The sequence below is a fragment of the Dermacentor variabilis genome, chromosome 8, assembly GCF_050947875.1.
Source record: "Dermacentor variabilis isolate Ectoservices chromosome 8, ASM5094787v1, whole genome shotgun sequence".
NCBI lineage: Eukaryota > Metazoa > Arthropoda > Arachnida > Ixodida > Ixodidae > Dermacentor > Dermacentor variabilis.
The window spans coordinates 4,596,680-4,624,242 of record NC_134575.1 but is presented as its reverse complement, the minus strand read 5'-3'; the positions used below and the strand labels follow the sequence as shown (position 1 = coordinate 4,624,242).

The 27,563-nt window shown below is 47.3% G+C and overlaps 1 protein-coding gene across 3 annotated transcripts in view; it reads left to right on the top strand.

Annotated features, from left to right (window-relative positions):
• Positions 1–26,376, top strand: part of LOC142589532 (ATP-binding cassette sub-family C member 2-like) — a 125,202-nt gene extending 98,826 nt beyond the window's left edge. For all 3 annotated transcript variants that reach the window (XM_075700954.1, XM_075700955.1, XM_075700953.1), the window contains 8 exons: positions 845–1,155; positions 2,922–3,248; positions 7,324–7,425; positions 12,567–12,734; positions 13,551–13,709; positions 20,859–21,025; positions 22,848–23,042; positions 25,861–26,376. In XM_075700954.1, the coding sequence (XP_075557069.1) occupies positions 845–1,155; positions 2,922–3,248; positions 7,324–7,425; positions 12,567–12,734; positions 13,551–13,709; positions 20,859–21,025; positions 22,848–23,042; positions 25,861–26,011 (1,580 nt within the window). In that variant the 3' untranslated portion in view covers positions 26,012–26,376. The remainder of the gene's footprint in view (positions 1–844; positions 1,156–2,921; positions 3,249–7,323; positions 7,426–12,566; positions 12,735–13,550; positions 13,710–20,858; positions 21,026–22,847; positions 23,043–25,860) is intronic.
• Positions 26,377–27,563: the final 1,187 nt, after the last annotated feature.

The window sequence follows — 27,563 nt, the reverse complement described above, 5'->3', positions numbered from 1 at the left end:
GTGCTGATAACATCTTTAAAAAATTAGTCTGGATATATATTTTTGCGATCAGTATGAATACGGTTTTGTAGTGGTGGTACAAGCTATTCCCGATCACCGAGAATTCGCACGGCAGAGTGCTTCTGAAATTCACATGCCAAGCTTCTCTGAACAAGTCACCCAGACGCAGATGACACCTAAGCTGTGCAGCCACAATTCTACGTGAAAATCTGCATAAGGCACATTGGAGCAGACCCTTAAGGTAATGTGTCCTGCATGGTGCCTTAAACTAACTCGCCTAAAAAGTTAAGTCGAGTGTCAAAAGAGACACGTTGCAAAAGAAACGAAGGAAATGAAGACAAATATGCTGATTCGGCTGTGAGGACTCTCGCCCCCTGATGGCCACCTTCCCTGCATGGATAACACAGAATGGCAGAAGACGGTTTGTCGTTGTTTCGGCTCGTATGAGGAGTGCTCCTTGCCGATGCCGCCTGCCGGCATGCCCAACACCTCTTAGACTTAATAGATACTGATGGGCTTGTTGGTGAGCCATGACATTGAAGCAGCGCACTAAAATTGACACGTTCATGCACACTGAAAATGGACATACACAGGCACTGGCCGTCTGTTGTTTGACTAATTGTTTGTATATCTCTGGCTTGTGAGGCTACAAAGCTGCTTCTCACGTATGTCTTCGGACCATTGGGACGCAGAGGTGTTCCGCAATAGCCCCATTCGGCTGCGGTGTGTGCCATCGGCAAACTCGATCGTTGGTTCAGTGGCCACAATTAATCGTCAGCCGCGAACTACGGCTTTTCCGTGGCGAAGCTTTCTTCAACTCGCAATGTTCCTGCTGCATCCGCAGTGCTGTTCGGCTCCCTTGCCGGCCTTCTGCTGGCGCTGTCCTTCCGACGACTGTCCTCGCGCCTGCACGGCGCCATGCTCCGGCGCGTGCTGCTCTGTCCGGTTTCCTTCTTCGAGGCGACCCCTCGCGGCAGATTGCTGAACCGCTTCTCCGCCGACCTGAACTATGTGGACTGCCAGTTCTACATGACAACGAAAGAAGTGCTGCAGACTATCACGGTGGTGCTTGCGAGGCTGGCCGTCGTGGGGACGCAGGCTCTTACAGCATGCCTCCTGGGAGTAGCCGCCACGGGAGTCTACCTTGTCATCGTGGTGAGTGGGACACAGAAACGCTTTTCTACTCGCGAGTAATTTCATAGCGACGGGTTTAAAGAGTATTTCGCTAAATTATGTCGTCTGCAGTAGGTGACCTAATCTTGCTTTCTTCGGCATGTTTCTTTGGCACACGATCCATTCCATCTCATTCTCCCCCTCTCTCTTTGTCGCAAGTCGCCAGAAAAGAAAACAATCTTTATAACCCGATATTTCACCTCGAAATTGGTGGGGACCTTCAGTTATTATCTAGTCAATTATTAGTCATTAAGTGATTAATGTATAATTTATTAATAATTGACCGAATTATGGGATTTTACGTGCTAGAACCGTGATTTGATTACAAGGTACGCAGTAGTGGGGGTCTCTGTATAAATTTTGACAACCTGTGGTTCTTTAGCGTGCCCCCAATGAATGGTATATGAGTGTTTCTGCATTTGGCCCCTTCGGAACACAGCCGCCGCAGCCGAGATCTAACCCGAGACTTCGAGCACAGCAGTGCAGCGCCATAGCCACTGGGTTACCAAGGGCGCTGACGTCATCATCGTGCCGTTGGCGTCATGCCTGGCAAATAATATCTCTGCTTTGGATGGCACCGAAAGGTTACTATGTGTGGGCCTCGGAAGTACTTCCCGAGGATGGTGTCTTTAGTATCGTCCCTTTTAAATGCTGCTTCCCGTCGTCGAAATGGAGCACCACTTTAGCTGGAAAAACCGCCTCGAAGAGGCCTGCCAGTCCCGGAGTGTTTGTTCCCGGAGTGTTTACTCTTGTTCTGACTCGTATTCGCAAATTGAAAGCCCCATGTGTGACCAGTTGTGGTAGCTCTCGAGGTCGTGGGTCCGATTCCCGGTCGCATTTTGATGCAGGCGACATGGCAAGAATGCTTGCATAATTATATTAGAGCGGCCGTTCCTGCGTTTAGCGTCGACGTATATCGGCGTCGTGCCTCGGCGTAACAGAGCGAACGAGCACAGCGAAAGATGAAAAGATAGCGATAGCGAAGAGACAGCAATTGACAGCCATAGCGAAGAGAGCCCGAGGAGGGAAGTGGAGGAGGAGGGTGTGGCGAAAGCATGAGGAGAAAAGCGTAGTGCAGCGGAAGACGTTTTCTGCGGCAACGATTGCTAAAAGATGGTGCCATTGTAGCTCGCCGTGGTCAGGTCACCGATGACTTGCGGCGAGTGCATCCACCGATACCATATATGGAAACAAAGGGCTCCATGAGCGGAGGTCTGTCTGCATTGGCTGCTGTGAATCGCGTCCGCGCGTCACCTACGCACTGCCTCTCGGGATCTCCCGGTTAGCTGGGCAGTCGCGTCAAACTTCGCACCGTTTGTAATGTGCCGCACGAGACCGATTGTCTGCGGCAGCCAATATATCGCGAAATGAAAACAAATATAGAACTGCCTCAAATTCCGCATTAGCGAGTATCGTAATTGTCGGTAAATGTTTTTAATAAGGAACCCCAGGTGGTCAAAATTATTGCAGAGCCTTCCACAACCGACTGCGTTGTGTATATCGAAGGCGAAGAGTTGATTTGAGACGTTAAGCTCCGCGAATAAATCAATCAATGGATCGATGTGATACGTATTAGGCTTGCAAAATGGCAAATAATTTGTTTGAGTTGAGTCACGTGCAAGGGAAAGGCTGACGCATGCCAAGGCTCCTATATGCAGACTATTCGGTGCAAAATGTCCCGCAATATGCTACAGACGCGCTCGGAAGTCGAACGTGCTTTATCCGTGGCTTGCGTGGCGTTCGCGCAGACAGTGACTGTACGGGCTTCCAACGCACTTCGCTCCCTGGAGACAGCCTGCGTGTCTCGCGTCCTGCAGCACCTCACCGAGACCCGAGACTCCATGAGTAGCGTGCGCTGCTACGGTGCCGTGGCGCTAGTCTGCCGGCGCTTCTGCCGGCTCCTCGACGGCGCCCTGAGGTACTTCTGGGCATTGGCGGCGGCCGTGCGCTTCACGCGCATCTCCGGAGGAGTCGCGGGACTCTGCGCCGTCGTCGCCACGGTGCTCGTCATGTTCTTCTCGACGCTGCCGCTGTCGCCGAGCGAGGTCGGCCTGTCGCTCAGTTCCGCCATGTCGGTGAGCCCCGTGCGCGCCGATTCGGCAGCGCAGTCGCACTCTGTGCGGCGCTGCTGCTGAAATGACGCGTCAAAAATAATGCAAGAAACAATGCAGATCCAACGCCTTGTGGGAATAAGTTTTATGTGAATCATTTTGCGAGTAGCAGGCTGTCTAGCTAGCATCGTTTGCGAGTATACGCAAAGTATTGCCACATGTCGCAACGTGTCCGTGTTAGGCAATTGCAATTGCGGTTTGTATAGCGAGCATGCGTACCGCTGTAACGGTCGGGCTATTGCGCTGGGAAACCCTGGTTCGAATTCCACCATCGAACATATGTCTATTTTTGAATAAAGGGTGCCCAAACGAGCATGGACAGCAAACTTACGCGGATTCTTTCGCAGGCGACAACGAATACTTCACATTATAACATACCGTGTGTTGGTTTGTCGCTTTCAAGCATTCCAGAAAACGGTCTTGAGACGATGATTTGGCCAGGGACTGAACATGCGGTTGATAAACCTACTAAAGTGGTTTAGCTTTCGGAACGTGCTTGTAGATGATGACCTGATTTCGATAGTCTGAGTACGAAATGACCACACGATATGAATGTGTCTACGATCGTAATAAATACAGACGTCTCGGGACTAGTGATTGTTTGTTGAGTAAGTGCGTCTCTACTTTGTTGTATGTGAAGCAAATGGTGAACTGAAAGACCGCAGCCGTACAGAAACAAACATAGAAACTAACAGTAAATGAATATTAGTGACCTACTTGGTACGCTTGCTTCCTCTTATCTCCACCTTTAAACGACACACAGGGTGTTTTCTTCATCTGCACTAACTTTTTAAAATGAGAAAAATATAAAACCATGGTACCGTTATGTTTACCATTCGAGTGCACGGATTGTCACCCTCTAGATACAGAGAAATTTCCGCAATTACGCGCGTAATTTGTGAAGTTACGGTAACTAACTTCCTATTTATTAACGATAATTGGCTACAGCAAATGAGTACTTTGAAGCTCGTCCTCGACGCTACCTATCCCAACGATGCCTATCCACTGTCCGTATGTGTGTCCACTTTCACCGACGACATGCCGTTTCAGGAGCCCAAGGGAATGACGAAGTAAATTTGGTGGCCCGCCGGCATTGAAGCGCTAAGCCAACGCCGCAGACAGCAAAAAGATAACGCAAGCTGCTCGTGGGGCCGGACCGGTGGTGACCTCGGAGACTTAACGAAAAGCGGGGGGGGCATACACGGCGCAGAAGCTCTTTTACCGACCAGTTTTGGTTTCAAGGAGCCTGCCAAGGGCAACTAATTGTTCGCGGAGCTCCCACGTGAATTCCGCCAATCAAAATTTAATCGTTGAGATAGGCAGTGTCGAGGACGGGCATCAATGTACTTATTTGCAGTAGTTACCTATTGTTGACAATTAGAAAGTTTAGAAAATTAATTACCGTAACTTCGCTAATTACGCACGTAATAGCGGAAATTGCTCTGTATCTAGAGGCTGCCCATCCGCTCACTCGAATGGTCAGCATAACCGTACCGTGATTCATATTTTTCTAACTTTAAAAATTTGGTGCAGCTAAGAAGAACACCCTGTATAACGCATACTATTTCCTACTAAAATTACTAAAGGAAATTCTGGCAGTACAATCGTGCGAATAATGAGGGAGGGAGTGGCCGAATACTACACCAGGGAGATCAATTCCTGTTCTGGTGAGGGAATGTCTTGTTGAAGCTTAGTGGGTCTTCCTAATTTGGTTGTACCTGGATTAGTATAGCCCCACTCGCTCTCGGCATCTTTTGCCGGTGTCAGGCGCCACTTTGAGCCTGGAAATGTAGTGCATCGGAGGAGGTGAAATTCAAGCTCGCCATCCTCAAATTAAAAAAAAAATGCTATTTGAAGCAGTAATGAACAGGTTGCAGAAACTCCTCCTATAACTAGCGATGATGTCAGAAGGGCCTTGCAATACGTGAAACGGGGAAAAACGGCAGGAGAATATGGAATAACAGTCAATTTAATCAAAGATGGAGGAGACATAATGCTTGAAAAACTGGAGGCTCTCTACACGAAGTGTCTATCGCCTTCAAGGATCCCAGAAAACTGGAAGAATGCAAACACTAATCCACAAGAAGGGAGACGTTTAAGCATTGAAAAATTGTAGGCCCATTAGCTTACTCCCAGCTTTATATAAAATATTCCCCAAGATTTTTTTTGCAATAGAATAAGGGCAACACTGGGCTTTAGTCAACCAAGGCTAACGTAAGTATCTGGGAAAGTATCTATAGAGATTACACAGCTACCTTAATTCTTCACAAGAAAAGTAGGAAGATACCTATAAAGAAAAGGGAAAGACAAGGAGACACAATCTTCCCAATGCTATTCACTGCGTGCTTGGAAGAAGTATTCGTGCTATTAAACTGGGAAGGCTTAGCGGTAAGGATCGACGGCGAATATCTCAGCAACCTTTGGTTTGCCGATGAGATTGTTCTATTCAGCAACACTGCAGACGAGTTACAACAAATGATTGAGGCCCTTAACACAGAGAGTGTAAGAGTGGGGTTGGAGATTAATATACAGAAGACAAAGATGATCATGAATAGCCGGTATAAGGCAACAGAATTTCAGGATCGCCAGTCAGCCTCTACAGTCTATGAAGGAGTGCGTTTACCTAGGTCAATTAATCACAGGGAATCCTGATCATGAGAAGGAAATTCACCGAAGAATAAAATAGGTTGGAGCGCATACGGCAGACATTGTCATTTCCTGAGTGGAAGCTTACCATTATCATTCAAAAGGAAGGTGTTCAATCAGTGCATTTTGTCGATCCTGAGATATGGGGCAGAAACTTGGAGACTGACAAAGAAGCTCGAAACAGGTTAAGGCCCGCGCAATGAGTAATGGAACGAAGAATGTTAGGCATAACGTTAAGAGACAGGAAGTAGAGCGGTGAGGATCAGAGAGTAAACAGGCATAGCCGATATCCAAATTGACATAAAGAGAAAAAATTGGAGCTGGGCAGGTCATGTAATGCGCAGGTTAGATAACCGCTGGACCATTAGGGTTGCAGAATGGGTGCGAAGAGAAGGGAACTGCAGTCGAGGACGGCAGAAGGCTAGGTGGGGCGATGAAATTAGGAAATTCGCGGGCACTAGTTAGAATCGGTTGGCGCAAGACATGGGTAATTGGAGATCGCAGGGAGAGGCCTTCGTCCTGCAGTGGACATAAAATAGGCTGATGATGATGATTATGATTATGATGATGATGATGATGATGAATCATGCGAATGACATTGAGTACATGAATTTGGCATATCTTAGTACCTGTGGCTTTAGATGTACCTTTGGCTTATTTACTAGTGCACTGTACCTGCCGTTATCGACCAAAATGTTTAGAAAATTATACTTTTCTAAACACTGAACGTAATAAGACTACGCCTAGGCACCATCACAGTTAATTGCTGTGTTGTGACGCAATATTTTGTCAAATGCGAACAATTTGCAAAATCACAAAGCCATTTAAAGTGAGATAGACGAATTTTGTGCAAATAGTTCTGCTAACCATCAATCCCATGCTGAACTACCGTGCTTGTTGCTCCCATAGACAACTACCGCCTACTTTGCAATATTAGTGGGGAACTTGGTGGCTAAATGCGTGCAGGTAGCGTTCAGTGCGTAATCGCAGAAGTGAGCTTTCCAGTTCGAGGATAGCCGAGCAATCGTCTCAACCATTGTTCTCAACCAAAATAGAAAGGGGGCCTTTCTTTCTGGAGTTACTTTTCTGAAATAGAAAGAGGGCCTTTATATTTTCATAGGTTATGTCAGCATTTGTACGACAGGCTTCAGTCTGCTGGCATTTGACTGTATTTTAACCAATCTGGTGCAGCTAGAATTGAAAACGAAGCCTCTAGAGTTTAAGGTACAGACACAGTTGTGCTCGCGGGTCGGGACGTATCACATTTAGGATCCGTCTGTAGTCACAAGGGTTGCCTTATATTAAAACAGCCAGCACAACTAAATAACGAAATGTGTATTTCTGAGTGCGTATTAGCAAACAGACCGAATGCCGTCTCTTATTTTCCCGCTAGATTCCGATGCTGCTGTCGGCCATCAATGCGTCGCTTTTCTTCTGTTTTATGGCCACTATCGCTTTCGAGCGCGCCGTCGAGTACACCAGGCTACAACCCGAGGTGAGAAATATTTGCGCACGAATATTTTGCTTGATATAGCACTCGTAGCGAGTCCTCACTTTAAAAGAACACTGGTCGGTAACACTGCTGACCGCACCGTAGAAAACCACAGGCAGAGTTACCGGCTGCTGAAAAAGGGCTACGGATACGAAATGCGGTACATACTTGTAATCCTCAACAAACTAACTCGCACAAATATCGACATCAGCAATGTGAGCAATTAGGTTCCGCTGGAATTTCTTTTCATGAATATTTCTTCTCTGCATTACACAGTGTTGCTCATGTCAGTACTAATGCTCTTGCTGTGACCAGTGCTTTGTCTTATAGCGATATATTATACGGGGTGGTGTTTTTAGGGTTTCTGGAATTTTTCGAAATCGCTTGTGGCAGATAGCGTAATTCTTGTCCTTGAGCTCGAATATTCCAAGAGGCAGACATTGCTAGCACGAGAAATCGAAACACATATTGAATTAATTAGCAAAAATTCGCTCATTTACTTCCTAATTAATCACGTTACTGCACAACTTGCAATTGAGCTATTGTAGCCGGTGAATCTTAAAGACATGTTCAATTGAGTCTTCAGGATAACAGAAGTTTCGAGACATTAGTTCCAAAAGTGTCGGATGAAATACACGGGAATTCCAGTTACTTTTCTGCTTCAAAGCATAAACGAGCGTTTCGTGAAAAAAAAAGAAAGTGGAAAAATACTGAATTTTGATTTCGAGTTTGATGGCGCGTGTATACAAACTGGTGTCATTCTGTAAATTCTTTCCAAGTATATCCACTCGCAATCTCAGCGGATACAAATCGTAAATTGCAATATGTGCCATACATTAGTTAAAAAAGAAGTTGATTAGTTATATCTCTAATTATTTGAGTATATGTTTCAATTTATCGTGCAAGTAATGCCTACCTTTCTCAATAATCCAGCTCAAGGACTGCAATCACGTTATCTGCAAAAGGTGATATTTAAAAATTCTGGGAAATATAAATATCACCACCCCGTGTATAGCATTATATATAAACAATTTATTTTACTTACAGTAATTGTATTTTTATTGTAACCATTGACGTCTGATAGACACTAGATTTTATTTAGTATTTCAACTGTTGCTTTTTGTGAATTTGAACTTAAATTGAATGTATTCTACAACAACGTTGCGAGGATCACCCGGCGATAAAGCGGCACGTTGCAGCTTGAGGGGAACCTGCAGCCACCTCCTACACAGAGCAGCTTTGTATTGCGAGTGACCGAAAGCACGCGTTTTAAAAAGAAGAGAGAACGTTCCGACAGAGAGGCTTTAACACGCCATTAATGGGAAGCGGTGCATGTGTAGTGCACTGCCTGCCGTACGAAGAAGGGTGGGAACCTCGTCAAGCGCCATTCGCTTTTCTTTCCTGCCTACGCCATTGTAATTTTTAGAGATGAAAACAATGTTTATTATTACAATTACTGCGTTCATTGCAATAATTTCACTCATTACTATTAACTCTGCACTCAATAATTTCATCCTCTATTAAAATACTCTCATTCATCCGCAGCATGGATTCATATCGGGCCGCTCCCCAACTACCAACCCCGCTAGCTTCATGATGCATGCCTCTCAGGCAGTGTGTAAGAAAGGACAGCTGGATGTTATTTATTTTGACCTCAGTAAGGCGTTTTATGTCGTATGCCACAAAATACTTCTCCAAAAGTTGACACAACTAGGTCTGCACCACTCTGTCACAGCGCTGATAAGAGAGAGAGAGAGAGAGAGAGCAAATGATAAAGGAAAGGTAGGGAGGTTAACCAGGACTTAGCCCGGTTGGCTACCCTACACTGGGGGAAGGGAAAAAGGGACGGTAAGATTAAAAGAAGAAGAGAAAGTCTACTGGGTATTCCGTTCGGTCACTCAGTCCAGATCACAGACGCCGACTCAATCCAGTAGCCTTCAAATATCGCAGCAGAGCTTTTGTGGCCTTTTGTAGCTGCGATATGCGAGGCCATGTTCCCAAGATCTTCTTCAAGGAGAACGGTGTTCTATCTAGCTGACTGAGAGCTGTGCATATGTCATGTCTTTCGTTTTCAAAAGATGGGCAGTAGCGCAGTAGATGTTCTATAGTTTCCTCGGCACCGCAGGCATTGCAGTCGGCGCTATCAGTCATTCCAATCAAAAACGTATACGCATTGGTGAATGCGACGCCCAAGCGTAAGCGGCACAGCATTGTTTCCTCATTTCGCAGAAGCCCTGGTAACAGCCGCAGTTGCATAGAGGGGTCGAGGGAATGCAATCGTTCTTGGGTGAATTCAGGTGTGTGCCACTTCTCTAATGCCATACGGTGTGCTACCTTGCTTAGGTGTTGAGCTGCGTCGGTCCGCGATAAAGGTACAGAAACAAGGGTTGCTCCTTCGTGTGCTTTCCTAGCAGCTTCGTCAGCGAGGTCGTTGCCGGAGATACCGCAATGGCCAGGCAACCACTGAAACACGACGTCGTGTCCTTTCGCTATCATACGATGGTGCATTTCTCGTATCTCCGACGCTAGTTGTTCACACGACCCGCGACGAAGAGATGACAGAAGACATTGTAAGGCCGCCTTCGAATCGCAGAATATTGCCCACCGATTAGCAGATTGGTTGTTAATGTAATCAACGGCACCTCGGAAGGCAACAAGCTCCGATCCGGTCGATGTTGTCATGTGAGAAATTTTGTATCGGACGCTAATTGATCGTGATGGTATAACCACTGCGCCGGTGGAGCTGGTCTGAGTGGAAGAGCCATCCGTATATATGCGGACTCGGTCAAAGTAGAAAGCGTTCGAACAATCCGGAGCTGCTTGCTTCAGGGCCAAGGTAGGCAGGTAAGGACGGCAGGCGCTGATAAGGAGCTACCTACGTGACCGGCACTGCTACGTTAGCTTAAACGGTCAGTCGTCAGAACTATGCAGTTACAAGTGGAGTTGCTCAAGGGTCTGTTCTGGGCCCCCTTCTCTTCTCGCTGTTTATTAATGACGTTTCAACAGTCATTCAGAACTCTTCAATTTTGTTATATGCTGATGACGCGAAACTTTTCAGAGCGGTAAAAAATATCAATGATTGCGCCGCTCTTCAGAAGGACATTGCAAATTTTGAGCCATAGTTCGCTGGAAATAAGTCATAAATGCATAAAAAAACGAAAGTTGTAAGCTTGACCTGGAAGACTAACGGGACTGTATTTCCCTATAGCATAGAGACGTTGTCCTGCCAAGAGCTGAGGGAACAAGGGACCTATACTTTGATAGCTGTCCGAGTCTCTCGCCCCACGCTCAACAAACGAAACAGGGCGCACTTCGAACGCTCGGCACAGTATACGTCGGGTGACGAAAGGCTTCAAATAAGCTGCGCCATCTGTAACGTTAGATAAGAGCGTGTGTCTTCCAGTTCTTCAGTACGCCTCCGTCGATTTGGGCGGCACTCGTAGGTAAAATTGTGAACTTCTAGAAAGTGGACATAAAAAGTTCACATCTATGTTTAAACATCGACTCTGTCAAAAGCCTCCCAGCTCCATAGATCTAACAAAGACGCACACGTTACCTACCCTCACCTGTAGACGCAACAAATCGGAGGTTCTTTTTCTTCACAAATTAATACATTAAAAAATCTGCTGCTCGCACTTGCTTTCTAATGAGTGCTTTTACATTCCACAGAAAGGCACAAGGAAACAGCACGCCTTTCAGCCTTCAGATTTTTGTGACCCTCTATCTAGAGTGCAGGTTACATATAAAGCCCATTCAGAGTTCCGGGATATCTTCGTGCCTAAATGTGATATTTTCCTGAAAGTAGTTGCAGAGTAATTTCAATGACTGAACAAAAACTCTCATATCTATTGTGTGTTCCATCATTCTGTAATGCGTTTTCTGTTTCTCCACTTTTGCTTTGTAGTTTCTTCGTGTACACATTTTGTTGTATGTTAAAATCTGTATTCGCGAAATTATTTTTTCATGTGTGCGCGCGTGTGCATGTGTGTATATGTGTGTGTGAGCTTGCCGATTGATTGATTGATTGATTGATTGATTGAACGCATTTGATGATTATTATGCTGTTGTCGTTGCTTATTAGGTAGGTGTTTACCCACTTCTATTCTCTTGTTCATCTAACTCTTCTATCCCATAACTTTTGTGGTAATGGCTATACATTTCTATTCTAGAACTGGTACAGCACAACATACAAAGGAAGAAACAAGCCGAGCCGGCCAGATAAAGGAACTTTGTGTGTTGCGCTGTACCAGTTCTAGAATGCAATACCAACTCGCCCAATCCTCAACCCTAGTATGCATTTCTACTTCTTTTTGTTTTGGTTCCTCTGTGCACCGTCACGAAGACACCATTGTTGTTCTCGGACACGTTAAATGAATAAGTGATTAATTCACTATTATTATTGATAATTTTTCCCTTTCACAACAGGGGGTTATTCTGTAAGAGTCCACCTGGTGGACTGTCCATTTCGGCCGCTGCTGATTGGCTAGGGCCTCTCGTGCACCTGCATCCAATCAGAAGCGGCCGAAATGGACGGTCCACTAGGTGGACTCTTACAGAATATCCCCCCAGCATTTGCAAAATAGTCATTGAGCATCTCTCAGTGGCCACATTTCATGCGGCGCTTACTGCGACTGCAGCTATTAAATAGCCTCGTTATTTATCAACAGGAAATCGTAATATCCTATTGATAGCTTTACCCTTATTTCCCAAACAGAATAACATTACTGTAGCAATATTAAAGATGAAGTCTGCGCAAATGCGGAGTACACATCCTGGGCCTTATACATCTCTATATTTCAGTTGTAAAGTGCCGGACATTTAAGCCAATTTGTCGTAGTCGAATAATCAAGCGGACGCCAGGAAATATGGCACAACATGAGAAGAGACGAATTCAGTACGAAGGGCGCGTTTAAACAACTGAAGTCGGCGGTGACAGTGCTTCTTGTGGAAACATAGCCACTGTCAAAGAGAAGTAACTTTGCCAATATCTGACTTCTTGCATTTTGCGTAATACTTCTTGCCGAAGTCGCCGCTATCAATTTAAATTAGATGAACCTGCCATAATTACTTCCCCTTTCAAATGCTGCTTAATCTACCTTCGGGTGGACGACACTTAATCTGTTTGTTTGCTCTCTGGGTTTTAGGACGCCTGTGATGCGGTTGAATTGCGGGCCGAGGGCGCGCACAGTTTACACACTTCCTGGCCAGACCACGGAAAGATAGCGTTCGAAAATTTCACTACGTCTTACAAACCCGGCATCTGCCCGCCCATCTTGAAGAGCCTCACTTTTGTTATAGAAGCTTGTGAGCGGGTAAGATCCTTTACTGTCTCTAATATACCCTCCTCTTATGTAATGTATTTATGTAGTACGCCGTTATATTGTATACGTATTGTGTCTTTATATCTTCGTAAATATACGCCCTCCAGATACTTGTAAGAGGTACTTGTAACATATAAATTTTTCGCCCTCCATGAAGTGCAGTGTAGAAATTAACGCACTGCTGTGATCTCTTAGAAATTCAAAATATAGAGCTTTAGGCTGAAGTTGACAAGCGGCTACACAGCTTGATGTTGCAACCGTGCGGCTCGGAAGCTTTGGAGATGAAGGCGGGTCTGCATTGTCGACATTAATCGAGTGCCACGTGAACGATACGGCTTTTTTCTTCTACGCTTTATTGCATCATTCTAATTCAGCCGCAATTTCTTGCCTACCACATATTCTGTAAGTGAATGGGACATCCGGTTCACATAACAAGTCAAATTGTTGTGTATATATTTTTGGGTGTAAATATTTCTGTATATTGCGCCTTCGTGGGAACCTATAATAGCCAACAAACAGGTCGATACTACCACTGTACGAAGTCCCTCAATGAAAAAAAAAAGATCGACTTGAAAACAGCGAGATTAGACATATTCAAAATGACGTGCGTACGGAACCGCATTCAGCGCACCAGGAAACCGAAAGCACGTTTGCTTTCCTTCGGGCTTTACTTAGCCTTCTTTCATACAGACGGCTGATAGTGTCCCTTAGCTTTGAGTCCCACTTTCTAAGAATCCCTAATACGAGCTGAACTCATTATCTTAGTAACATGGGTGCCTTTGATCAGATTTTTTTTTCAAATGACAGGTAGGCGTGGTCGGGCGCACGGGAGCCGGAAAGTCATCCCTCGTTCTTGCCCTTCTGCGGGTGCTGAAGCCTTCAGAAGGACGCATCGTCATCGATGGCATCGACATCTCTTCGGTTTCTCTTCGACAGCTGCGCTCGGTCATCACAGTTATCCCACAGGTGGGCAAAGTCCACTATTTCACAGGAGTTCTTGGAAAAGGAAATTATGCAGGTCCAGCGCTCGTTTTGATATATGTACGAAGCGATGCTTTCGTAAAGCGGCGAACTGCTGTGCCACAACACTGTTCATGTGCTGCAGCGCGCATTGCAGCATAGCGTTTACGCGCCGGCTCGTCAAACCGACCGACAAGACGCGCCGAGCTCCGGGATAGAAGGCGTAGACAGCTTGGCTTTAACGGCAAAATTATGCCCTCGAAGGCGCATATTTGTTGCACTTGGGTCATTTACGTACCGCTTGTTGAATCACTGATTAATTCTGCAGGGAAAAAATCGGCCACCTGCACATCTGTAGTACAGATAAGGCCACATACGAGCACGACTTTGGGAATGCTGTCCCCCATGGTCGGCATGACAGCAGCAGCCGCGGTCAGCAAAGTGGGTTCAATTCCAAAGCTTCGCCTTAAAAAAGTACACAAGTGAAAAGTTTTTCACGTTTTGTTTAGGCATCTCCAGCGCTGCCCTTAAAGAGCGACGAATATTAGCAGTGAAGCTCCGCGCTGAGCCTGCAAGTTCTGCTCCCACGGGGCGTGAAGGCTTCTCTTGCACTTTCGTTTGCCCGTTGTCACCACTATAAATGTTAACGTAAATTTAAAAGAAAATTCCGTGGTTTGAGGTGCCAAAACCAAAACATGATTATGTGACACGCCCTATTGGGTGACTACGGATTAATTTTGACCACCTGGGGTTCTTTAACGTCCACCCCATGCACGGTACACGGGCGTTTTTGCATTTCGCCCACATTGAAATGTGGCCGCTGTGACCGGGATTCGATCCTGCGTCCTCGAGCCTAGCAGCGCAAAGCCGAATTCACAACGACACCACTGCGGGTTTAACGTATATTGAGCGCGTTTAACAAATATTTCAATGCCAGAAAGATGTTCAAGTACATAATGAGTTTTTTTTTTATTCAGTGCGGTTTCAGTGGCAGTGCCGATATGGCTCTTCGCTAAAATTTAGCTCCTTTGTTTCCTTTGTTTTTGTGCTCTTCTTGGGTTTCGTGCCAAGTAACTTGTACCTTGATAGTAAGTGCGAAATATGGTGCACTCTTTCGTACAAATCACTGGGTCCTTTATTACTAAACGAAATCTTGCGCAGTTGTATGATATTGTTACGGAAGGATAAAAGAAGGGAAAGTAAGATCTCGAAACGCTGGCTGCTGCGTGTTGTTGCTGGTCAGCCATCTTAACTACATTGACTGTGCTTGTATATATATTGTAAATACAGTCTGTCTATACTTCCAACATCCCCGTAACATATTGGTGAGAGGTGCGGGGTACCACGGCTAGAACGGAACTCTGCAGTGGACGTCGCATCACCGACCGCACCATGAAGGACGGTGAGCGCGCGGGATCGACGTGGTTGTCACCTTCAACGTCACCGTCGCCAGCTGCGTCGCTGCACTTTCGGTTGTCGTTGTGCAACCCAAGGTTCCTGGAACTTTCTGAGGGACCGGTGCTGCAGACGTTGAAGAATGCTTGGCTATGTACGAACGTGTGAGTCGAATCAACAGATGGGACCCTAGTCTTATGCTAGCTAACCTGTTGTTCTACCTAAGCGGCACGGCAAAGGGGGGGTACGAAAACCACGAGGAGGAGCCAACTAGCTGGGACCAAAGCCGATCACGACACGACAAAAGCTGAGAAGGCAGGGCACGTGCTTAAGGGAATTGCTGACGACTTCTTTATTCTGCTCATGTGCAAAAGCTCTTCAGCAGTTGATGCTGTCATCAAAGAGTGCCGACAATTCGAGCAGGTCAAAAGCCGACGTGTCCTGCAACCATTCGCCAGACTTCCAAATACTGCCGCAACGTCGACGTGTGAAGATCAACTCGCAAAGCACCATGCGTCGCCATCAAAGGACGTGGTGCGAATCGTTAGACGTGGACTGGATGCGATGGCGCCCGCAGCTTTCTGTTCGCGTAGCCCTGATGCTACCCCTTTTTCAGTTCCTCTCGTGCAAGCCATCGCTTGCAGGAACTTGAAAACATTGGTGTGCATTCGGTCTGTGCTGTCACCAACCCCAGAGCCAGCGAACGCCCTTCTACATTTTAGCTACAGCCCAGCGCTTCTCTCCGCGTTATCGCAACCCGACTGAGTGGAGAACTGCGGACGACCAGACGATATGTTTCACCTGTCGCCGCATCGGTCATGTTACCCGATAGTGTCACAACTCGTGGCCTTCAGCACCTCGCACGCCGACCAACCTGAGCCAAGTCCAACAGTGCCGACAACTCTGTTAGGAACACGTGGTACAGTCGCTCACCATCGCCGTGCGGACACCAGTCTCGTTCAGCGCAAACACGTCGTTCATTTTCCCGTTCGCCGCAGCCACGTCGCCTTTCATCCCCTGTGGCTTTTGACCGCACCGTTTCGGAAAACTAAGAAATGCAGACCTCGGACGTGGTGCTGCATTGCCTGCTACTGTAGCAAATCCCCTGTCTGTACCCACAAAGAGAAGAGTATTTGACGTTAAAATAGACGGCGTAACTGTCCAAGCACTCGTCGACACTGGAGCCCACGTGTCTGTGATGAGTGCTAGCCTACGTAGACGTTGAAAGAAGGTCCTCACTCCAGCAGCTGCCCGAGTGCGTGGTGTGGCCGACGGCGGCGTGCTGGTTGTTCATGTAAAGTGTACGGCGCGTTTTAGTATAGCCGGCCGCCCTACTTCTCTTTGCTGTGATCGACAACTGCCCTCACGATGCTAACCTTGGATTGAACTTTTTATCCACTTATTCTGCTCTCATCGACTGCGCGACCGGCCTTCTTCAGTTAGAACTGCCTCAACTCGCCAATGCTCCGAGTACCGCCCCACCGCATTTCTGCCCGCTTCAATAGGTGCGTCTGTCATCCGAGGCAGTTACTCACGTCACTTTGACCACGCAGCCACAGGTTCTTGACGGTGAATATGTGCCTCACCCAATCATCGAAGTGCTTTTGAACCGGGACGTTGCTGTTACGCATACGTTGGTCACGTTTACTAATAACGACGTGGTTCTACCAGCTTCTGAATTTCGGCATGTGCCCTCAAGTGCTTCCGACCGGCATGTTCTTGGCCAGCGTTTCTAGTATTTACCAATTTGACATGGACAGTTTGAGTGCCGAGAGTAGCTTATTAGCGCCAATTTCAGCTCACAGCTCTGGCTCCTTAACGGATGACATCGCGAAAGTGATTGCACCTGACCTCACCTCGGCACAGGCCATGCACTTACGTCTCCTGCTTGCATGGTACAGTGACATCTTTAATTTCGGTGACAGGCCGAAATGAAACATCTGTTGTTCACCGCCCTATGAACACCGGAGACACGAATCCTATTCGTCGGCGTCCCTATCGTGTGTCGCATGCTGAACGCCGAGTCAACCAATAAGAAGTGGACAAAATCAGCCAGCTCTAGGGCTTCAGCTGTCGTCCTTGTGAAAAAAAATGGTACCTTGTGTTTTTGCGTTGATTATGGCTTCGTAAACAAGATCTCACGAAAAGACGTCTACCCGCTACCACGCATCAATGACGCCTTGGACTGCTGGCACGGAGCTAAATACTTCTCGTCCATCGATCTTCGATTCGGCTACTGGCAGATTTCAGTTGATGAAATGGGTCGCGAGAAGACGGCCTTTTTCATGCCGGAGGGTCTATATGAGTTCAAAGTCATGCCTTTTGGCCTATGCAATGCTCCTATGATATTTGAACGTATGATGGATTCTCTTCTGCGAGGCTACAAGTGGACCACCTGTCTTTGTTACCTAGACGACCGTGATTGCTTTTTCACCCTCGTTCGGAAGCCACCTTACCTGATTCGCTGCCATTCTTGCAGTTTTCCGAAAAGCCGGCCTACAACTGAACTCCACGAAATGTCAATTCGGGCGCCGTCAGATTACCGTGTTGGGACACCTCGTTGACGCGTCCGGTGTCCAACCAGATCCGGAAGAAGTTCGCGCCGTACGCAGTTTCCCTGTGCCACGTTCCGCTTCTGACGTGCACTGCTTCGTCGGCCTGTGTTCTTAGTTTCGCCGTTTCGTCAAAAACATCGCCGACGTTGCTGGGCCTTTGACAGATCTTCTAAGGAAGATCATGCCATTCTCATGGGGCCCGGAGCAGGCTCACGCGTTCGCCGCTCTCATAGGGTTTATGACCACCCCTCCCATACTTGCCCACTTTGATCCATCTGCACCGACCGATGTCCACACTGACGCAAGAGGCCACGGCGTCGGCGATGTTCTCGCTAAACAGTAGAATGGTACTGAGTGCGTGATAGCTTACGCCAGCCGCCTGCTGTCACCTGCCGAGAGAAATTAGTCCATCACAGAGCGCGAGCGCTTGGCTTTAGTTTGGGCTGTCGCAAATTCCGGCCATATTGCATGGCCGCACATTTTCGGTCGTTACAGACCACCACGCTATCTGCTGGCTGTCTTCCCTCCGGGACCCTACAGGATGGTTTGGTCGCTGGGCTTTGCGGCTCCAGGAATTTTCATTTATTGTCAACTACAAGTCTGGATGCCTGCACAAGGACGCTGACTGCTGCCTCTCTCGTCACCCTGTGTATCCTCCTAATCCTGCTGCGCATGATGCGTTGACCAGCGTGATGGCTTTTACGAACATGACCGACATGCGCGCTGAAACCCAACGCAACAAATGATTACAGTCCATCATCGCCGGAGTGCAATCTGGCAGCACCGGCGGCACGTGCCGCATGTTCGTGCTGCATGACGGCATCCTCTGCCGCCGCAATATCAACCCTGACGGCCTTGAGTTGCTCCTTGTCTTTCCTCGTCATCTGCGATCCGTTGTTCTCGAACAACGTCACGATGCACCGACGGTGGGACAGCTTGGCGTTTTGCATACATACGAACGCATACGACACCGGTTCTTCTGGCCGGGTCTCTACCGTTCTGTGCGTCGTTATGTCTCAACTTTCGAATTGTGTCAGTGCCGGAAGAAACCTGCCCTGCCACCTGTCGGACGACTCCATCCAATGGAAGTTCTCTTTGAACCATTCTTGCGTGTAGGCCTTGACCTGCTTGGCCCTTTTCCGACGACGACTAGGGGGAATAAGTGGATCGCCGTCGCTGCTGATTATGCTACACGCTACACGATAACAAAGGCGTTGCCGATTAGTTGCGCAACAGACGTCGCCGATTTTCTCCTCCACGACATCATTCTCCAGTACGGTGCACCTCGACAGTTACCTTCAGACCATGGCCGCTCGTTCTTGTATCGAGTTGTCGATGACCTCCTCCACTCTTGTGCCACTTAGCACAAGCTGTCCACCGCCTACCACCCACGGACGAATGCTCTTACGGAACGTCCTTACCGAACACTCACAGAGGTGCTGTCGATGTACGTCTCCAACGATCGCCGCACCTGGGACGCCACGCTGGCCTACGTGACATTCGCGTATAACTCGTCCCGACGTGACACCGCAGGATATTCACCCCTTGATCTTTCTTATGGTCGCGACCCCACATTGCCGTTTGACACCATCCTCCCTTCTGTGCCAGGTGTTGCAACTGAGTACGCTCGTGAAGTCATCGATCGCGCTCATGTGGCGCGTCAAGTCACCCAATCTCGTTTATTAACCTCACAACATTACAAGAAGAGCGTTAGGACCGGTGCCATCTCGATGAGCACCGGTCCTAACGCCAAAGGTGCTTCGCTACAATTCCCTACCGGCGCTTGGGTGCTCCTTTGGCCACCGTGTCGTCGGGTCGGCCTCTCTCAAAAGCTTTTCTCTCGCTGCACAGGGCCTTATGAAGTCTTACGTCAAGTTAACCACGTAACTACGAGATTTCGCCGTTGCAGTTCGATCCATCCTGAAGTCCGACGCCTGTTGACATCGTGCACGTTTCGTGGCTGAAGCCATACTTCGCTCGCAATTCTTCGCCTACCATGCGCGGAGGCGGCGCTTCAGCACCCGAGGGTCCTGTTACGGTAGGATAAAAGAAGGGAAAGAAAAAAGATCGCGAGACGCTGGCTGCTGCGTGTTGCTGCTGGTCAGCTATCTTAACTACATTGACTGCGCTTGTATATATATTGTCACGTAGGTGAGGTTGAGCTGCCTGGCACGCAGCCAGACAGAAAGGGACACTGCGTCGGCGGTAAACTTAAGAGAGTTTAATGGGCGAACTTGTGCCCTAAATCAAGCGGACATCTTGGTGACGGCGAAAGCAGCAAGCGCACCTAAGGCGTTCGTCGAAGCGAGCCAGCGCGAGCGGTGGTCTTGTATTTATCATTTTCGCGTCCATGATCGAAACGCGTCAAGCGAGGCCACTTGCGTCGCAGCGACGCCGCTCGCGTCGCTGCAAGCCGGAGTAGACGCACGTGAATATACCCCCCCCCCCTCCCATGAAACAAAAGAAGCATCGCCCTGATCCTAAACAAAACAAGAAACTTGTAAGCATACAATCAAACATGGCAAACGAAAAAAGAATGCCCGTTAGTCCGCTAACGCTTAAAACACTTTTTGAGGCACGCGACGTGGACCATCTCAGGTCGCGCGCGGCGTCGCTGTTACTGTGTCACTCCATCGGTCACAACCTCGTAGACCAGCGGCCCAAGTCGTCGAGTTATCTTGTAGGGCGCGAAGTAGCGGCGCAGGAGCTTCCCACTAAGACCGCGACGACGAATCGCTGTCCACACCATAATGCAGTCACCAAGTGCGTACTCTTAGTCCCGTCGTTGTAGGTTGTAGAGTCGGGCGTCGACGTTTTGCTGCTCTTTAATACGCATTCGGGCGAACTGGCGAGCCTCCTTGGTGCGTTAAAGGAAGCCGGCAACGTCTGCATGGATGTTGTCGTCTTCAACGTGAGGCAACATCGCATCCAGCATGGTGGCGACTTGGCCACCGAAGACAAGCTCAAATGGCGTCATCTGCGTTGTCTCCTGTGGCGCGGTGTTGTACGTGACGTCGAACTCCTGTAGTCGCAGGCTCTAACGAGTGAGGCGACCTGACGGGTGTTTCAGGTTAGCGAGCCAGCAAAGAGTGTGGTGGCCATTGACCCCCTTGAAGTGCTTGTAATTACAGTCTGTCTATACTCCCAACATCCCCGTAACAATATTGTTTAAATAGTTATACCGCATAGCTCACTTCCTCCCCAGGAGCCGTACCTAATGAAAGGAAGCCTGAGGGACAACCTGGATGCTACGCAGAGCCACTCAGACGACGAAGTCTGGGAGGCGCTCAAGAAAACGCACATGGCAGACTTCGTGTCCAAGCACCCGCTAGGACTTTTGCTGGAGATCGATGACGGAGCTGGGAACCTCAGGTACCTCAACGTTGTTCTATCCTCGCAGAAAGATGAAAACTGATTGCCAGCATATTATCGTGCAATGAAAGCGCCAGATACAACCACGCTGCTGGAATAGATGAAACGAGGACAGTAAACACACATTGAGAAGAACGAGGTTCTCTTGTCAGCGCCCTTCTTGTCGATGTGTGTTCCTTGTCCTTGTTTTCTTTCTCCTTAATTCTTCTGCTAGCATGAGTGACAAAAACACACAAGGAAAAGTTCTGCTCATGCACACCCTCGGGCCCGCGCCTCTTCGCTTTCACGTGTGTGAGCTATTAAATAGTGCTCAATGATTAAGACGTCCTACTGCTGAGCACGAGGTAGCGGTTTTGGACTCGGGCCGCATTTAATCGACGCCGCAATAAATGTTCCACTCGTTCTGATGTATTGAAACTCAACAATGAGCTACTAGGTGGTCGAAATGATTCAGAAGTCGTACTTTGCAATGGGGTCCCCACTATTCCAGGCCTGGTTGTCGCACATTAAGATCGATAAGCCAAAATCTTGCGCAACTTCTGCATGCTGCGACAAAACACTGTGACTGTATATGGTGAGAACTTCTGAAAAAAAAAAGAGCCCGCCGGCATATTTGAGGCAGACTTGTTCAAACATGTCCCGCTGCATGCATGGTACGGTTGTTTTTCATGTAACTTCAACACTCAGCCCATACATTTTGTTTGCCCTAGTTAGTGTCACCTTGCCCGAAGCCTCTCGTATCTCATAGGTTAAGTCACACGCATATAAACAAACCAAATGATAAAAAAGGCGCAGGTTTACTTAGATAGCTCAAAGGGAACAGTTGCCAAGCGCATAAAAGACCGCGCCATCTTGCTAGGGCTAGTTTGTGACCGTGCGGAATGTGGTGATTTACGAGCGAGATCACGTACGTCAGCGGCAACAAGTGCAAGAGATGCATCGGCTTGCAAGTTCTTTGATCGACGGTTCTTTCGGACGCAGTTTCATGCACGTGAGCCTTTTGTTTCGTTGTGCTGAACGTCAACTATTGGTAAAAACGAAGAGCCGCATATCGATTTTATGTTTCTTTCTTCGTTTGTTTTTAGACTTCATATGGCACTCATTTACTTGCTATCTCTACCACTCTTGAAACCCAACGCTCATTGGCAGTCTCCTTTGCTGAACACCATTAGGACTAACAACATCAAGCAGCCAGAGTGTTCCATAAATGATTCCTTAATTTATCAGATTACTTGGCTTTTGTACACCCTAAAAATTCACATTTCCACACTAAGCCGCGGGCAAATATATCTGGCCAATTAAGAAGTAGAAAGACATTTTTCTCGCCTGCTTTATTCTGTATGAGTTGATCGTATAAGATTGGTCTCTAGTTAAGTTTTACCGTGGAGCAGCCGCCGCAAACATCCGCAATCGTGTAGAGACGCGAAAACAACCCGAAGTTGCGGGTCGCGCTTAAGTTTAAATAAATAAATAAATAAATAAATAAATAAATAAATAAATAAATAAATAAATAAATAAATAAGTAATCAGTGAGTTATTGAGTGTGCAAATTAATGAGTCAGTCAGATAATGAGGGAATCAGCCAAGCAATTTGATAATAAATCTACAAATATATTGATCTGTCAGTAAGCGAGTGAAACAATCAATAAAGCAGATTGTAAATAAGCCAGTCAGTCGGCCAACCAATCACCAAATCTATCGCTTGATCAATAAGTGAGTAGTGAAATAATCAGAGAGTGGTCAATAAATCAGTTTATGAATCGAGTATGCGCGAGTTACTACACAAACAATCGATCGATCCATCCTTCTTGGCGCTCTGCAGCGGCGGTCAGAGGCAGTTGTTGTGCCTGGCGAGGGCGCTACTCCGCCGTCCTCGCGTCCTTCTGCTGGACGAGGCTACGTCGCGCATGGACGGCGACACTGACAGGCTGGTGCAGAGGACCCTGCGCGATGGCTTCTCCCGCTGCACCGTGCTGACCATCGCTCACCGGCTGAACACTGTGCTGCACTGCGATAGGTGAGACTGCAAACGCGCTGCATACACGAACACGCGCCCAATTTGGCACGGACAGACAGACAAATCTATCTATCTATCTATCTATCTATCTATCTATCTATCTATCTATCTATCTATCTATCTATCTATCTATCTATCTATCTATCTATCTATCTATCTATCTATCTATCTATCTATCTATCTATCTATCTATCTATCTATCTATCTATCTATCTATCTATCTATCTATCTATCTATCTATCTATCTATCAAGCAGTAGCAGATATATACAGCTATTTATCTAATCTAGTAGATAGCAGTAGTCAGACAGCTCTATTTATCTAATCTACCTAGCAGACAGTAGTAGATGGATAGTAGACATGTCTCCAATCAATCAATAGACTAATTAATTAATTACTTACTCAAGCAATAAATAAATCATTTTTTTAATAAATACAAATACTGCAGACATACAGGTATGCAGATGGAGGTCCCGTAGTTAAAAATGTATTGAGACTTCTTATTCATCGTTAGCACATAAGTTCATTGGCAAGAAACAGCAACTAAAACAGTACAATTGCAGTAATGATAAATAATGAAATATAGGTATAAGTAAATGCGGTAATTAATAGGCAATATATCGGAAGTAAGCAATATTGTGAAATTAGATAAACTAACGTAAAAGAGGAGGAAAGAGAAAAATTGAAGAAAAAGTTAAGAAAGCTTAATTACTTGTAGGAGTATATAAGAATGGCAGGTCTAACATCAAAATCGAGTTATACAGTGCATGATGTCACTTACATTTCCCATAACAAAAATTTTGCATTTCATCACAAAATCGATGGGCTTTCTAGAGTGTTAAGACAGATGGTAATGGTATTCCATAATGATATGGTTACAAAATGAACTGTCCGTTTGCCATAATAGTGCGCACTTCGGGTAGAATGGAGTTATTATGCAGTGCATAACGAGTTGAGTTAGTATTTGTTAACGGTGGATGGACGGATGGATGCGAAACTTTAATAAAAGTCCTGAGGTACGCGACTCAGCGCGTTGCGTGCCGCTCCCACGTTGGGACAGTCAGGCCATGCATGCCCGACCGCCACATCATGGGCCCTCTGGACAGCCCATAGTTGCGCCCCTGCATCGGGGCTCTCGATAGCGGAGAGCCACTTCTCTTCATTGATTTGTTCTGTGCCTCGTAACGAGGGGCAACGCCAGAGCATATGGTCTAGGCTAACGATGTCATTGCAGTGCCTGCAAGAACTAGTGGCATAGGTGTCGGGATAAAGCTCGTGGAATAAAGCCGGGCTGGGATACGAGCCTATTTGCAATAATGTGAGGGCCAATGCCTGCGCTCTATTTAACTTCTTGTGTGGAAGTGGAAAGTCTCTCCTGCCGAGATAGAAGTGCTGCGCAATTTCACTCTATGTGGTCCGTTGATCTCTGTTCTCCACCACTGCGGGCCGGCGTAGGAGTTCTCCATGGTCGCGGAAAGCAAGACCTCGCGCCTTGGAGTGGGCCAGCTCGTTGAGGTCTGTGGGGCCTCCCATGATCGATCCCATGCGAGCGGGGAACCACGTGAGAGTGTGGGTGGCGATGCTTTTGCCGTCGAGAATGCGACAGGCTTCCTTACACACAGCGCCAACGCTGAAGGCGCGGATGGCTGCCCTGGAGTCGCTGAAGATATTGGCATGTTTGTCGTCCAGGAGGGCCAAGGCAATGGCCACCTGCTCGGCCGCACGCGACGACGTGCTTCGTACCGAAGCGGCGTTAACGGTCGAACCCCTGTGGTTGATCGACACTACCGCGAAATTGTTGCTGTTGCCACACTGGGCCGCATCAACGAAGCCGCTGCCGCCAGGGAGTTCTGTCGCGCGGCGTAGGAGCGCCACCGCCCTGGCCTTCCTTCTTTCTACGTCGCGCTGGGGATGTATATTGCGCGGGGCGGGCGATATGATGATGCTATCTTTCTGCTCTTTCGGAAGGCCCTGATAGGCGTCTTCGACAGTGGCCGGGGGGATGCCAATCTCTGTTAGGAGTCGTCTGCCTGTCCTGGTGCCGGAGAGCCTGAGAATCTGTGCCCTTTCTTGTGCTTCTGCAATTTCTTCCAGGGTATTATGAATACCCAACTGCAGGAGTCGGTCGGTGCGTGTGTAGTTTGCTAGTCCGAGCGCGCTCTTGATCCCCTCCTTATGATGGCATTTAGCTTGTCTCGCTCGGCCCTCTTCCAGACGTGCATGGCCGCTACGTACGTGAAATGGCATAATTTGTTAACGATGATATAGGAATTAGCGACAATGAGATTTTGTCATTTATTAGTTTGAAAAGTGGCAAGGTTGTACTTGGCAAGGGCTGCAACGTCTAGAATGTTAGTTGCTTGTAGTAACTGAGTGCTGGCTACAAGTGAAAGTGTGCGCTTAATGTAGTCGAGGCGTCTTGTCGGGATTTTAGTCTAAGGGGATCATAACAATGTATGGAAATCCTTCAAGCGTTGAGGCCGTTTCAGCAGCTATACTTGTTTCTCTATGCAAATGCAGACTACCATCATTTTATGTATATGCGCTTACAACCGACCACAATATGACCAGAAATGCTGGAGTAGATAAGCAAATTTTATCGTAGCCAAGAGCATTCTACGCTGGATTTGAAACGGCCAATCTCACTACTAGTCATTACCAGCCTTTTCAGAGCTCCGGTGCTCCGGAAAGCTTTTGCACTCATTGTTACATAACTGTCTCCACGGATAGGCCTCACCATGAATCGCAAGGCCACGAGGATGAAGCAGGAGGCAGAGTCACAATGTTTACTGATTCTTTTTTGCTTTATTTTTGCGCAGGATCTTGGTGATGAGCGAAGGCTGCGTCGCTGAATTTGGCACCGTAGCGGATCTTGCTGCTAACCCGACTTCTATTTTCGGCGTAATGGCACGGGCTGCAGGCATTGACACTTCGTCGTTGCAGAGCAGCGGTTGTTTCGTGCGCCTTTGAGCAACCGAGAGCAGAGGTGACACGGAGGTGAATGGATCGCTCGGGCATTGCGTGGAACCTCACCTTTAGCTCGGCACCTCTTGGGCGTTTCAAGGGCTGGGTGGACACATCTTCGCTCTTTCTTTAGGGAATGACCATGATCAAGCGACAAGTCCGCATGGAACAATGTTGAAAAAAGCAGACGTCCAAATTCTATGAAAGATTATTACCGAGAAAGAGAGCGTCTAAAATAAACAAAATTGACGCCTAAATAATCTAAACCTCAGTTTAGGCTAATTATTTCATTGCTCTAAAGATTATGTAAATGGCAAAAAAAAGCGAGGACGCGGTTTATAAGCCACAAATACACACGTGTGTCAACTGCCCATGATGACTCGTTGCTCAAGCGATGGGAGCATGCAAATGGCTGGTTTCCCGGATATTCTTTTTCGCAACGCGGGTGCTACTTGTGCATCCGCGAGACAAATGGTTGCGCGGACGACTGCCCAGCGTACAGTAATGATGCCGCCCAGCCGGCTGCGAAAGCATGCGCACGAGGCAAGTAGACGACGCAGCCGAAAAACACTATACTGTAGAGACAGCAGTTTTTCAAACACCAGCAGTAGAACTGGTTTAGGAGTAACGTTAAGATGGAGGCAGCGATGGCTGTTCTTTACGTCTGAAGTTGTACATGACGAGTATTTGCTGTGGTCATAATGATCCAAGAAAAAAAAACATACAGCACTTGTCGCCAGACCTACAAATGATTTTTGGCTAAATCCATGGCGTTGAACAACCAGAACCCGGATGTGGGAAATAGCTCAGCATTTCACGTCCGTGTAGGACAGATGACAGCAGTCCCTCTAGCACAGAAAATACGTATTTGTTCCGTCGTTTGGATATACTATTATCAGTGAGCTACGTAGCCGACCGGTAGACTTGCGCAATATTAAAATAAATTCGTTTCATATGAGGAAAAAAAAACAAAGCTGCCGTTTCTTCTTGTCAGAGCCAAATCTCTTTACAGACAACAACAGAAAGCCAATTTTCTTCCGATCGGAGCGCAATTGTTAAACAAAATAAACAAACTGTTTTCTCGAGCATCAGACAAAGCACTTTGGCCATCGTTATGGCTAATTCAATAAGGACACTTCAATGACTTAGCATTGCTAAAACTTGGTGCACTTTCACGCATCTCTGAAGTGACTGTTCATTTATCTCGAAAATGTGCAAATCGAAACTATGTGCCACACTTATCGTTGTCCCCGACTGAGCGACACCCTCAAGGGGAAAAAAAGAGACAGTGCTCTAGTGGGCTTTCTTAGGCAACTAACACTACTGTACACGCAGATCCCTCACACGCGCAAGAACATCAATAATAATAAATAAAATGGGCCCATCAAGCAGCTTTCCTCGTCAAACAAAGACGCACTGCTGCGAGATGTCTTTAGATTTCCGGTATTGATAGTTCACTAGATGCTCACAAAAAACGTCGCGTGTGCTTCAGACGTCGTAAAGTGCCACCTGTATGAAGAAGCCTGGGACGCGCCAATGTGACAATCATATTTCAATT